This window comes from Polypterus senegalus, chromosome 16 (assembly GCF_016835505.1).
Source record: "Polypterus senegalus isolate Bchr_013 chromosome 16, ASM1683550v1, whole genome shotgun sequence".
Taxonomy (NCBI): domain Eukaryota; kingdom Metazoa; phylum Chordata; class Cladistia; order Polypteriformes; family Polypteridae; genus Polypterus; species Polypterus senegalus.
Window position 1 is genome coordinate 77,478,063 of NC_053169.1, and position 15,046 is coordinate 77,493,108.

General features: G+C 38.3%; 1 protein-coding gene across 2 annotated transcripts in view; it reads left to right on the forward strand.

Moving 5' to 3' along the window:
• Positions 1-754: 754 nt before the first annotated feature.
• LOC120516852 (exportin-1) overlaps positions 755-15,046 on the forward strand; it is a 131,950-nt gene continuing 117,658 nt past the window's right edge. The window contains exons 1-2 of one of the 2 annotated variants that reach the window (XM_039738817.1): positions 755-1,117; positions 2,815-2,946. In XM_039738817.1, coding sequence (XP_039594751.1) covers positions 2,821-2,946 — 126 coding nt within the window. In that variant the 5' untranslated portion in view covers positions 755-1,117; positions 2,815-2,820. Of the gene's footprint in view, positions 1,118-1,681; positions 2,460-2,814; positions 2,947-15,046 lie in introns of those variants that run through there. The other variant, XM_039738818.1, reaches the window with a different exon arrangement.

A 15,046-nucleotide genomic window follows, 5' to 3' on the forward strand; every position in this document is an offset into this window, starting at 1 on the left:
TACAGATAATCACGTAAATTACAAGATCCCGCGGATTTCCATAAACTCGCAAAAGAAACGCAGCATCCAGCCCACGTGCTTAAAACAAAATACTGTTTTGAAAGTTGCTTTAAACTACTTATGGCTCTTTGTCAATGGACACGCGCAATGTGGATTTCTTTGTGCGGTTGTACTGCTACAACTGGCTCGTGCTGCACGCCTCGTGCCCAGTTACTAGACAGCCCCTCCCCTCACAGTGGAAAATTACCAGGTACCTAGACCCTTTCAGGAGCGCAAATCCTCGTGTAAATTAAGAATTGGAAGTAAATGCTATTTGCCTAGTTTTCAAATACCTTATAAAAATGCTCATTGATGTCACGGTACATATGTTGACGCGTTATCTTCGAATATTGTAGATTTATAAAATACATTATAGTCTGCAATGTGGTAGTAGCAAGTATAGATACGCCAGTCACATCACTTCAACCAATGAAAACTTAGATAAGGAGGGCCTTAGGCCCGTGTAGTCGAAAAACTGATAGACAGTAGCTGTTGATGGATAGCTGATACGGGCCAGTCAGCGGTTAGATGTTTTAAGTTGATCCAACCTCGAAAGCCAGCCCTTCTTTTCGAGCGGGGCGTGGCAAAGCATGTAGGCGCGCCTCAATTGAACTGGATTGACAGGAAAATTAGCCTCTTATAAAGCAATTGGACTCTCCACTTAAACGGAGAAACCAATCATAAATCAGCATGGGCGTGACGTTAGTCCAAATTTTCGGCGGCGCCATCGGCTGAAAACTAAGCCGAGATGGAATCTCCCAGTCTGAACCGGTTTCAACCGGTTACGAGTTTGTTGCTTGAGAAGAGGAGCACAGGCACACATCTTTTAAACCGCCCCGCTGCATAAAACGCTGCAGAAATTAAAACCTGATTATCAAATCGAGTTTTTCGTTCCGTAAAATGAATCGGAGTACCAAATTACATCACGTATTGTAATTATTAAAGAAGAATTGCTAAGTGATACCCACACTGGGGCAGTACTGTGTATCTAATCTTTGCGCAGTGTTTCTCGAAATCATTCGACTATAAAGCCACGTTACTTTAATTTCAAAACTGGGATCTGACGTCTTTTTACCAGGTAATGGTGATTTGTAGACCAACTATTGTTATATTTAAGTTTACAGTAGCAACCTCTTAGAACTGTTTTGCTGTGTCTTAACCACTGCTGGAAGAATCAAAAATAAAAGGTGACTTTTAAACCAAGGTAAGTACTTGGTACCAAAACACGGCGTGATTTGGGGTTTCTACAGAGAGGCAGTGTATTTTGCTAAATACGATGGCTGTGTGTAAAACTGAATTGAGGGAAAGGCCTGATGAATGAAAGTGGGTCCCACCAGTGAGCATGAGCGAAAAGGGGGCGAGATCCTATGAGGTTGCTTGAAGGGTATATTTAAAAGAGAGCGCAACGTGGTGGGAATATAAAGCTAGAAGTTGTCGACTTTGGTATTTATTGTATTTGTTTACCCGTTGAAGTGCTGTCCGTGGGAAGAAGGGAAGTTTCTGGAATTGTTTTCAGTAGCATTGAAATGTACGCGCGGATCACGTGCTTGCTGTGCAATGGAAGAGCAGAGAGCTGCAGGCAGAGACGGAGCAAAGAGGGAGGGGTTGCTTCTTATTCGTGACAAAAGATGGAAACAGAGTGATAATCGTTGTCAGATTGTTTAATTACAGACCTGTGTCCTCGTGCATTTTACGGCTTATGCTTGGGCAGTTCCTGTTGACAGGTTTTCAGTTTAGCCGCTTTCCCTGGTGGAAGCATGCGCAGTCTTTTAAGCGATTCCCTTCTAAAAGCGTCATAGGAGTAGCCCGCGTTATTGCAGGTTAAACGCGCCCACTTGAGTGATTGTGACTGTTTTTTTTTGGTTTGCCGAACTATTTTGCTTTGTACACACTGCTGATGTAGCGCGGGCTTAGTCGCGTGCTTATTTACCTTCAGTGCGCAGTTGGAGCGTCTCGCAGCGCCTTTTTGACGTAGTGCACATGGAAGGGGGGAGGGGAGGGTCGGTTTAATCACGTCAATGTATCGGTGTCTGGCGAGAACGATCAGGATTGAGCTTTGATTGCAGATACGGCCTCTCCTTCCACAAGTTCCGTGCTGGAAGGTGTTCAAGTCCTGGAGGGAAATGCCAGCGGTTTTTTCTGTAAACGGCGACGGGTTCTGTCCAGGCCTCTGATGGGGCTGACGGAATCTGGAGCAAAAAGGCGCGTAATTTTGGTGAGCAACAGGTTATCAACGAGGGCGCCCCTCCTTGTTTTTTTTTTGTTGGTGAAAGTCACATGAGACAGTCGCTTAAGACAGACCCTGTCTTTGACAGGTGTCACGTTATCTCGCCTCTACGTTTGTCTACTCTGATGTCGGCCTACATCATTTGCACGTGCCAGCACCGCACGGAATCTCCGGAGTAGTGCCAGCTGTTGGGGTGCGTTGTGTCTTTTTAACAATTTTTTTTTTTCTTCTTCAAAATAAACACTTTTTCTTATACTTTCCCGTGTTGTTCTTAACCGACACAATAGTTAATGGATAATTGTAGCTGAAGTGGAGGGAATTTCTTGACATGCTTGTAGATTTGCAACATTATTCAAAGCACTGTATATCCTAGGATCGGACTTTTTCTTTTTTTTTCAGTTTGTTTTTTTGAATCATCAGTTAAGGTTCTTATCGCATTCTTCATTATGTAATGTAGCTTTTTGTTCCTTGTGTTTACGCACGAAAGTTTTGTGTATAATCCTTTTTATTCTTGAAAAATCATTTTGTTCGTTCTTTTTACTTTACAGTGATCTATGCCAGCAATTATGACAATGTTAGCAGACCATGCAGCTCGTCAGCTGCTGGACTTTAGCCAGAAACTGGATATCAACTTGTTGGACAGTGTGGTGAATTGCTTGTATCATGGTGAAGGCCCACAGGTAATTTTCAATTGCTCACTTTTACAAGGGCATTTTGATTTAGTGATATACCGTCCCTGTCATCAGCCAATTACATATAATGGCCTAGAGATTTAAAGTGTTATCAAAAATCTTTATTTCTGGGAATAATCATATCTACATTTTACACACTACACCGTGGTCCAGGATATGCTTTGTGTGTTTAAAAGTCAAAGCTAAGGTAGAAATCTTTTTGTTTTCCCATGCTGCCAGGAATTGAAATGTACCTGTAGTACAGTAATTAAACCAACTGAAAATGTATCTTATTAAGATATATCAGCTACTTGGAAACAAATGCAGCACACAGGCTGATTTTCAGACGATTCAGTACTTGTTAGTGCTTAATTTGTAAGTAGCTTAAACTCTAGGACTGTTTTTAATTCATCAAGTTGCGTTTTCATACGTATATGCACATATTGTGTATGGTATGTGCATGTTAAATTGAAATCTTCAGGTGTTTGTAATACACGTTGTTACTACTTAGTTGGAACATATTGACATTAATTCCCAAATCCATGAAATTCTTAAAGGATATGTATGATCCATTTCATCATATGGGTTCTTATTTTTGCAGTTTCACACCCCTTAAGTATTTAGTTTGTTTTTGACGTATCACTTTCAAGTTCTTATCATAAACTGATAAGAACTTGAAAGTGAGACCTCAAAACAAATTATAGAGGAATATTAACTTCCTATAGGAGATTTCAGTGTTCTGGCATTGAAGATACCTGCTGTTTTGTGTTATCATAGTAGTTGGTTATATATGGAGTGTCTCCGATGTTGATCCTATTTAATCAAATGTATTTGCTTTGTGCCTTGCTGTTTATTAATGCCCATGATTGCACCTAGGAGCTCCTTCTAGAAGTTAATTACGTATATTAGACTTGATATTAAATGTCGGTCTTCACATTTGCAGAGAAAAATACACTTTATGTATTTAAGCCGTATTTGTTTTTGTTGACTGTACTTTTCTGCCTGTGTAGAATAAGCATTCATATAATGCTGACTGATTTTTGTAAAATTTTGGCGAAAGTATTTGCCAGATAAGATACTTGTAAACTATAATTTTGTTCTTGCAGTGTCAGAGTAGCAATGAATGATGCTCTGTAAAAGTTGAGAATTTCTTTGGATTACCTCTGCCAAATGGTTTAGTCCCTTTCACAGCCATCACAACATTCAATGATAGGATTTTTTTTTCTCTCTCTTTTTTTTTTTTTTTTTTGTAATAGTACTTGATGAGAATATACATTATGAAAGGCACTACATAAATTAATGTTTTTGATCTTTATTGACACTGGTTTATTCATAGACAGTGGTGTCAACTCATTAAGATTAGTTTTTATTATAATATCAAAGTTTTTTTTGAACGTCAATTAAAGGGCTATTAGTTAAAGTTCTACAGGTTTAGGAAAAGCTTCATACATTAACCAGCTTTACCCGTTACTGGGTTGTAAGAAGGTGAAACCTTTCTCCCCCCAGCATTGAGAATGTTGTCCATAATTGTATGTGAAACGAAGGGCTCATAGTTGGGTCCAGTTAATCACACAAACACAGGCTTATCATCAGGTTCTCGGAAATATCATCTGATTATTATTATTATTTTTTATAATGGAAAACCTCACCATGTAATGTATATTTGCTCCTTTCCTCAATGGCCATCTTTAAATCTGCATTCCACCACAAAATGTCCTTGTGTCTCTAAGGCCCTTTTGTGCAGCTGCACACTTCTGTTTTTAACCAGACATTCTTCTTTGTTTTCCTTGTGCCATTCACTTGATACTTCTCACACAGTTGACCAGTACCAAAGTAATTTCTTACTCTCTCCACTACTTTAGGTTTCAGGCCTTTAGCCTTGGTTGGTACATTGCTTTTCTTCATGCCTCTGACTAAAAGATCTCTTGTAATCGATAGATGTGCCAATTGGCACTGCACCATCAAACTCTGAAGACCTCTCTCCCTCAGCATTCCTTGTAGTGAAGCTAAAAGCCCTCATGGATTCTCTCATAACCATCAGTACTTCTTCATTGTACCCATTCAGGTCTTGGTAGAGTCCTCTTCAGAAGTTCCCCAGATATTGCACCATCAACTAGTTTCAAAGTTCATCACTCTCCTTGCTGCTTCTGCCAGGTTATTTTAACAACTCCCAACATTTTTACTCAGCCTCTTCGCCTTCATCCTCTTGTCTGCCTGTTTATCTACTGGCCTCCCACCAGAAAAATCTATATTATGTTCACACTTCTCACACTAAGCATTGTTACATCTTTATTGTTCCATCTTGACCTCTGTACACAGCTTGCTTTTACGCTTTCTGTTCAGCACTTCCACAACTTCACATGGTGATTTTTTTTTTTTTTCCCAGTCATACTCCAGGTATTTCAGGTAGCAGTTCTTGCACTCTCTACATCTTACTGGATCTCCATTGCATCTAAATTGTCCTTAGCAGTTGCATGTAAGAAATTCTGGGACCTCTCCCTTCAATGCCAGAGGCCGAAGCAGAAGTTTGGGAGGTATGTGAGGGTTAGTGCACTTTACAGGAGTGAGTTGAGACTAATGAAAGAGGAACAAGAAACCAATTTTTCAGAACCAAGTTAAGAATGGTCAGGTAGGCATATGAAATGTCATGAACTGGGCACAAGGTAGATGTAATGTTTAGAGGAAGACTCAACTTTATGGTGGAAGTGATAGTTGTGCTAAGGAGAAATGGTCTGGTGATAGAAGATGGAGAGGTTCAGGCTAAAGAAGTTGTGCTTGGAGATTGGTGCAAATGATATGAGAAGAATGACTGTTGCCCAAAGGATATCCAGGGTAATATAGAGTGGAGTGAAAAACCTTTAATAATACATTTTATTTATATAGTGCCTTTCCCATGCTGAAGGAGCTTCAGAGTCTCATAAAGAAAGTTACTTTATATATAATGTTGGATACAGGTGTTTCCTGAATAGAACATTAAAAGGATAGAGACAGGATATACAAAGACATTAGACAGAATAAGACATAAACCAGAGTAAAATACTAGATTCAGTACTAAAAGAAAGACTAGCAAATAACATTTGTGATATCACACACACACACAAATTATACCGAGTATCTGGACAGAGAGGAAGACTAAAAAAGGAGGAAGATGCCAGGTTAAGTTAAAAAGCATTCCTAATCAGATGAGTTTGAGTTGTTTTTGTAAAAGAAGGAGTTGAGTCAGCTGATCTAATTAATTTCAGGAGGTCATTCCAAAGTCTGTGCTTTAGCTGTGCAGCTAAAGGCCCTGTCGCCCTTAGAGTGCAGGTTAGTTTAGCGCACGACAAGATTGCCAGAATTAGAGGACCTTAGTGGGAGAATAGGAGCTTAGTGATGAAGGTCACTGATGTAGTCTGGTACAAGGCCATTTAAAGCTTTGTAAGTTAATAATAAAAACTTATATTCAGTTGAGAAAGACCCAAGATGGTGAAGCAGAATGGATGTTTGCTGTTGCTGGTTTGTTTTAGGACTCTTGAGAGGTACAATGATCAATGCGGGATGTAATAAAAGCATGGGCAAGTTTTGCAGCATTAGAGAAGGAGAGGAATGAGCAAACATGGGATATTTTAAGTAGGTGAAAATAGGAAAGTTTTTTTGTTCATGTGGGAGGAATCAAAAATGACACCAGAATTCCTTGCATTAGAAGGTCTGATGAAATTACCGTTAAGAGTGACTGGAAAGGAGCTGATTTTCTTAAGTTGCGCTTTAGTGGCAGTTTGCAGGAGTTCAGTTTTGTTGTAGTTTAATTTTAAAGAGGTCTGCTCCTTACAGGTTTTAATTTCATGGAGTCAAGTGGTGAGCTAAGAAAGCTGTGATGTTTCAGTTTTAACTTTGAAATAGAGTTGAGTATCATCTGCATAAAAATTGGGGTGGAGGTCTGGAGCAAGCAGCCATCTTCTGTTAAAGGGCTTTTGAACTGATAAGTGAAATAAACTGTCCCCCTAGACAACCTCCTAGATTAATTTAGTCCATCTAAGGCAAATACCTCTGGTTGCCTGGCTCAAGTTTTAGACTGCAGAATTCCATGTTTTGTGCTCTGTGACACTTTGTTAAAGCTATAAATTAGATTGTGTGGGATAGCTATCAATATTACTTATAATGGTTATCAATCGGGCACAAGCTATAAAAGGAGTAGGTTTCATTTAGAATAATTGACGTATTTAAATTTGAGTATTGTGTGTTAGTTACCAAAAATTACAAAACTTAATTTGAACTTGTTTAAGTTTGTAGGTCTTTGACATTTGTTTACAATATAAAATATGGATAAAATGTTTCTAGTTAGGAGTGCACGATTGTGACAAAACTAATAATTGACAATTGCCTTTAATGTACTTGTGACAATTTAAGGTAGCAATACATCACAGTATGTACTTCATCTTAAAGTAACATTGCAAGATGGTGGATTAGCTTCAAAATTAAAAATGTAGTATTCAGGATCTTTAGAGTGAAGATACAGCACATTTTACCATAAATATAAATAAAAATTAAAAAAAGTGAATAGGTGTGTAAACATATTAAATGTCTTAAGATCTAGCAGGTTTAGGAAGTATTTAGATGGTAACACACTGTTACATGCTGCTGCCAAAGTTTTGTTGACTGGTCCAGACTTAGGACCGGTTTATACTTCATGCTCAGAATGCGTACACGCACGCATCATGGTTGCCATGTGTTCCCAGTGTTCATTTGACGCATCCTCCGAGGATGACCTCAGAAATTAACGTGATGCATGCACGAGTTGTAGTACCAGCAAAAAGTCGGGACGCAGTGTGATCAAGTTGGAGCTTGATGTCAGAGTCTCTGCTTACTGTCTACGTGACAAAGCAGCTTTGCTGATCCTACAGGATCAATGTGCGTGCTTCGTTGTTTGATGAATGGGTTGATGTGGTAAAGCACAGTGTCGACATACAAATGCATTCATGGTGCTTTTATATTCAAATGTCACATATTTCCCAACGTAATGACATCATACATTTTAAAAGTCTTTCATACCATCTTTTGTGCCTTCACAACAACATCCCAATGTATGCCAGCGTATTTGAGCCACAGAGAAAAAATTTTTAAGGACACAGTGAAAAGGTCTGTTTTGTGATAAAAGTGGAAATTTCGGCTTTAATCTTGAAATGTCCACTTTAACCTCGTAGTTTTATTTTGTCATTAAAGTAGATTGTTGTAAACGTCATCTTAAAACCAACCCTGTTGTTAATCGTTATGTGCTTCTGGTGCTTCCTCTTGCGCTGACAGCAGCGGCAAGCAGCAATCGGCACACAAAACACATTAAATTTATGATATTCCAGCTCTCTGCACATTTATAATACTTATATTTTAATGCATTTAAGCATGAAAGGGATATTTGAAAGTATAAATCTATGTTACATTTTAAAGACCAGTCTTACTTCATCTAGATAATGAATACTGTTTAATAATTGCACATGTGGGGGTGGCACAGTGGCATAGCAGCAGCGCAGCTGCTTCGCAGAGAGTTAAGTTCCTGGTTGCCTGGAGTATGCATGTTTTCCTGGTGGTTTCCACAGTGTGCTTCGCTCACCTTCCAAAGACATGAAGGTTTGGGATTTTGGTGACGCTAACATAACATTAGTTTATGTGTGTGCTTGTGTTCACCTTTTGATGAGCTGATGCCCTACCCAGGGATTGTTTCTGCCTTGCGCAAGATGCTTGCTGGAATGGGTGCATCTCTGGATTGATGGATGTATCATTAAACATCCATCCTTTTCAGAAATATTGTGGCAAGGTGTCCTGTGGATTTAATGGATGTTTCATGTAATTCACAACACAGCAAAGCCAAACGTTCTCTCACCATGATGATATTTCGCACTGCCACTTGGTGGAATCTTCTAGATTTACATAAAGTACGTGCACATGTGTAAACCGTGCAACGCTTGCACAGCAGTGTCATCCTCTGGACTACATGGTGTGTGAAGTATAAATCGTTGAGCAGTTTCCCTGTTTTTGAAGAAAGTATTGAAATGAAAAGGCACTATAAATAAATAAATAAAACAGCATTTTAAGCATTTGCTTTTCAGTGTAAATTTCCTCATCAACGTAATGAAACATTTTGCTCATGCATGCTTGCTTAGTTTTATAGTTAACCACATCTCGGTGAGGTTGCATGAAGTAAGGCTTGGCTTCCGATGCATTTCAATTTGGAAAACAAAGGCAGTGTAACTTTTGAATAGTAATTGCAGGAGGGAATGGTGTTTCTATTGTCTTGGTTGTTGATCTTTGTTTAAAATATTTGTGCTTAGTTTTAATTGCAGCATTGTCTTTGGCTAAAATGCAGTGGCTACTTTTGTCAGTATGTGCTAGCTTGCTGAATAGATATGTGCATTATAGCTTAAACAGGTAATCGGTTATCTGTGTTACTGGGACTTGGTGCAGCTAGTTTCTTTCACGCACTCTCCATAAACTGTCATTTGAGTTTCAAATGATTTCATAAAGGTTTGCTTACAATGCTGCAACTTTTTGCACATTATGCTTTTTTTTATGAAATCTTGTTGCTACTATTTTCAAACAAAATAATTCCAAATTTCAGGTTGTCTTCATTTTGGAGCTTACAGCTCCTAAAAGTTTCAGGTAAACATTACTTCTCAATTTTTTCGGGAGGCTGCTGCAAACACGAGAAACAAAATGTACACTTTTTGAAAGAGATTTTTTGGGATCAGACTCCTGAAAATACTTTCAGCACAGCTGCCTGTAATTATTCCTATAATGTTCTCTGATTCACAAACATACTCGCTCTTGTTTAATGTATCTGTGCTTGATTACAACACTTCATTGCTTAAAGCTGTCTAACAGGATAAGCTCTATTCCAGACAGAATGGGAGTACTAAATGGAAGGCAGCATTCGACACTTTTTTCGATTAGTAAATCGAGTTAGCCATAATTGTAATCACGATTAATTATGCCGCCCTGCTTATTATAGTGTCATCCTCCATCAGGTCAAAAATGTTGAGCCCTTTAGGTCTTTGTGTTTGAAACGATTTGTTGTTGTGTTTTTGATTCATTTTTAGTAGCATTGTAAATGCTTTACTGCAAGGGTCCTCAGTTGGTTGCAGGTTTTCATTTCTCCCAATTTGCTTAATTAGTACCCATTTATGTGCAGCTAAAGCAATATTTTTTTGAGCTTAATTTCGATTAACTCATTTGTCAAAAACCATCCCCTTTATTACTTGCTTTATTTTTGAAAGACTGCCTTTAGTGTTTCCAGTTTTCTTAACTAGTCTCCAGTAGTTAATGAGATTGACTAAACAACCACCAGCTAACTTGGTTCCATTTAAACCTGTGTATATGCATCATGAAGTATCTGTGTTAAAATTTTCAGAAATAAGTGAGAGAACATAAAAGGACAAAAGTCAAAAATATATAGATAAAATCTGCAGTTAGTGGAAGATTTGTCTTGGAAGAATGGAAGCTGTAACACTTAATACCAAGTTTCAGGAAGGACTGACTTAAGGTATTTGCATATAGACAATATCTTATAGGGAATTTGCTGTGTGTGACTTTCCTAATTAGACTTTACCATTATTTGTGTGTTTGATTAACTCCATGATAGTCACAAATGGTTATTCTCATATGAATGTTTTTTGGTAATGCTTTCTGTTCTGTTGGAGTCAAAAGCGTAAACTTCAATGCCTTTAGTGCACTTTTTGACAGTTCGCATTTAGTACAGTGTGATTGAAAAGTACAGCCATTGCTTTCAGAAACAAGATTGAGCAACTTGATGGAGAGCTGTTGTTGCAAAATACACCTCAATATATACTGATCCACTACATTAAAACCACTAAAGGTACAGTGAATAACATTGATTATCAGGGGGTGGAACATATTCGGCAAAAAGTGAACAGTAGTTTTTTAAAGGTGATGTGTTGGAAGCAGGAAAAATGGACAAGTTTAAGGATCTCGGTGACTTTGAGAAGGGCCAAATTGTGATTGCTAGACTCCTGGTGCAAAGCATCTTTTTTTTTTTTTTTTGCCCCCCACCCAACCCTGTTTTTGTGAGTAATTTGGCTGTATTTGGGTTGGTTTAGGTTGACCCACACTTTGCTTTAAAGCCTTTCTGTAAAACAAATTTACTGTAATAAATTGTCTTTAGTAATCCTACTGCCAGGCATTCTCATGATAGATGCAGATCAAGTTTTAGTTTAAATTCAGCCTTTGATCCAGTTGGGAATCAGCAAAATTGTATTATTGGGTATCACTTGTACTTTTCTTATAGTTTGGTGGGTTGAAAGCTGATTAGGTTAGATGCAAAAATAGAAGAATCTCAAGTAATGGAAGAAATATGGACCTACCTTGAACATTCCCTTTTATAAATCTTCCTCCCTCCATCCACCATCCTCCTAACTCGCTCCTCTGGGGGCATGCATTGTTAGGGAAAACCTTAACTATTTTTTTCTGGACCAAGTCAAGTGAATGATGAGCAGCAAGTTTGCAGGGCTTGAAGTTTTTACATTTTAAGTATACTTTCCATGTCACAACAAAATAGGGTGTTCAGCATAGATTTGTAAGGAATCTATATACCACATGAAATGGTCCGTGTGTGTGTGTGTCTAATTCCCTCCGAGCAATCTGATTGGCGAGTTTGGCTTTGGTGTCTCAGTGGCAGTTAAGTAGCAATATTTAGGGATGAAAGTTAAATTCCTGATTGTGACTTAAATTGCAAACAAGGTCTTCAAATGGAGCATTTCAACAATAAAGTAGGTAAATTACTGAGTAAAGCTGAATCACTACATTTATTTTCCAGTTTGGGTGGTTTGTTCACATCCATGAAAAACGCCACCCCTAAATATCAACATTTGAGCTCGGAAATGAAAAGGGTTTTAGTAGATAGTGCATTCATTCTACAATAAGTATTGAAATGTCACGTTTTTGTACAGCTGCTGCACAGCCATGTCCTTTAGGTCAATTTTGACCCACAATATACTTACCCTTCCATGTAGGGTTCCTTGTCTGTTCACAATGCATAAAAACATCTGAAATGTACATGTATTCTAAAGCTTATTGAGTGGTTGATCTCTATAAATGTCCAGGTTACCTAAGATGATGATTCAGTTTCAAACCCATTTCTTAAGACGACATGATCAAGCAGTGCTGTGAAAATCAAAATCCTAACCTCATAATAGGAGAGCCTTATTTCGCAACTCTTTAAAGCTTCCTTTGTAACACTTTTTTTTTTTTTTTTTTTTTTTTTCTTTTTCTCCCTCCCCAAAGCAAGGTTTGCTGACAAGTCATGTTTTGCTGGTATTCGACTTGTATCAAATATTGATTTTTTTTTCAGATTGTTTGCATGTTTAATTTCAGAAAACATAAGATTGATGCTTCAATAAAAATGGTAATCTTTGTTTTATTTTCAATGTATTTTCTCCTTCGTGATCAGACATTTGATACTACTCTACATATTCAGAATTGTTCATAGAACAGTACTGCTTTTAAACTGCCAGTTGTCCATCAGTGTACTTAAAGAATACTGCTTAGTCAAACATGCACTGCGAGTACCTTGAATGTGTTCATAACATTGATTTTTACATAAACTAAACATCACCACAAATTTAGCTTTGGTGTTTGCTTTTTGTCCTTTTTTTTGCATCACATAAAAGCATTGTTGGAGCAGTTTGCATTATGGTTCTGGTTACAAGGCAGCGTCATTAACTGAGTCTGGAATTTTGTGGTGAGTTTTACTTACCATGTCATTCAAGCAAATATTACCCACCATGATTTAATTCTTAAATTGTTCCTTAAGTATATTTTTATTTGTAAACTTAAGCTGTAATTAAATAAACTTAGTAATAATGATAGCCTTTTTTGCAAATGTTTGCAGTGGTTAGGCTAGAAATTGCAAAGGAAGAAGTCTCCAGGTAACTACCAAGTCGGCAGTTCATACTTATGAGACCAGGAAAGTTAGCTGGCCACTGCACAACTGATTGGTGCTTCTTAATAGTGCGTATTATCCTTTGAGGAAACGGTGAATGTTTTCTGTAGTTGAATAAAAACTTGGGAAAGTTTTTTTTTTTTTCTTTCTCTCCCCAAATTGGTAACTGTTGAACCTTGCCTAACATTCATTTACAGTGAGCAAAATCAACAGCAATAGTTCATTATATTAAGAAGGCCAGCATTGCATACGCAGTTGGTTTCAAGCCTGGATCTGTCAGACTACATCAAGGGAGTCATTCGTAAATTATTCACAGCTGAATAGCACACATTTTTTAGCAGCAAGGTTTTTTAAACTGAGACTGTAATTTGAATAATGTATGAAAAGTTGCACTCTTTCTTCAACTTGATGATTTAAAAAATGCACATTTTGAAAATTAATTATTTGCTATGATTCGACTTAACTTCTCCCCCCTCCTTTTCGCTAGTTCATTACTTCATAAAAGCTGTTAATTATCTGTTCATATCCGAAGGGGAGTGCTGCTTCCCTATTTCTCCCCATAAACCCAAAATGTTAACCTAGGGGGTTATGGCAGAAAATGACCCAAGCATCACTAAGAATGGTGGAATTTGTGGGTTACAAGATTTGGGACAGGGGTTTAGGAGGTAGTTAAGTGAGTTGCACTGGATCTGTGAATGCAGAATAGATGGGGTAAACTTCAGGAACTGTTGTTGATCTCCATGTTTAAGCAGGGCTAATTTCATGGAACCATCTGTGTAATACATAGGTCTTGAGACAAGCGTAACTAAATTGTGCTTAAAAACGGATGTAAACAAATAGGTGGTTCACTCAATTTGAAATTCATACCAATCCAATGTCGTAGGAAGTCCGAGCTCAGAGTAGGTGTGGTGATATAAATCTTTGAGGGCTGAATAGTTTTTCCAGAAAACGCAGATTTCTGCAGAACAGACAATGGAATGCCAGCAGGAAGGTGTGGCAGGCTGGCTGCCAGGATGTCTTTATATGGTGGTGGGTGTGGGCAGCAGCAGTGAGTGCTGTTGCAGTGCATTGCAGTCTGGTTTATACCTATTGTCATTGTAAGTGGCAGTTCTCCCAGGTTGCAGTAGGCACGTCAGCTACACGAACCTGTTCGGTATCACGATCAGCTGGGCACCAATCAGCTGTTGCTGCTACCTTCCATTGGTTCTCAGTCACTTGCATCAAAATCAGAGTCCAAGCAGTCAGAATTCAATTCAGCGATAATATGCAAAATGTTGTCCACTGAGTTTTTTGCTTTGTGCATTCGCTTCCATCTCTCGCCAGATGTCAGTGCCATTTTTGCTGTTTGCCCATTGCTGCTCAAGCAAAGGCAGAGAATCTTGGTCAAACCAACGAAGCTAACTTTCCTTTTAGCAAAAACATAATGGCGGGTTTTGTCAGTTTACAATGGGTTACAATTGTCAACCCCTCCTTTTGACAAAAGTCATCTGCCCTGAAAAGGTTAAACAGTAACCATGCACTTGTTACTCTGATTTGACAGATGGCAAATCTGTAATCATGATGCATAAACCTGCAAAATCTAAGACCACCTCTGTTAAATGTAAATGCTTGCAAAGAACACTTTACCTTTGCTAAAAATATAACCTGTTGGAAATTAAGGTATTTTCTGCTGCATTTGTCATCTCACTTGTGACAGTAATTGCAACTACTTTGAGAAAAGATGAACTGCAATATATGCATTTGTTCTAAATGGTTTCACTAGTGCCCTGTCCAATTTTTGTTCCTGATTTGCACCCAGTGATTGCTTGGATAGGCTCCAGCTGTCCTACGACCCTTCACTGGCTAAGCAGATTATTATGATGGACTAAATGGTGTTCTGTCACTGTTAAAAGGAGGTAAAAAGAATTGCTGTTAAGCAAGTTGTTAAAGAGGCGGCACAGGAGATGTTCTTTTCAAGCCTTTGTGCACCCATAACGCTTAATGTGCATTAACGACACTAACAATTCCAGCAGAAACACTGGACAAGGCTGCAGAGCACCTCGTGTCTCACTGCATGTCTACATGAATATCTAAAGTAAGTTAACTTTGCTGCTGTTTTAAGTGCCAAACCCTACTATGCCTGAATATGGCTGTAATATTTAACTTGTGTAAAATATAAACCACAGTGCTTCTCTAAGGTGTAGA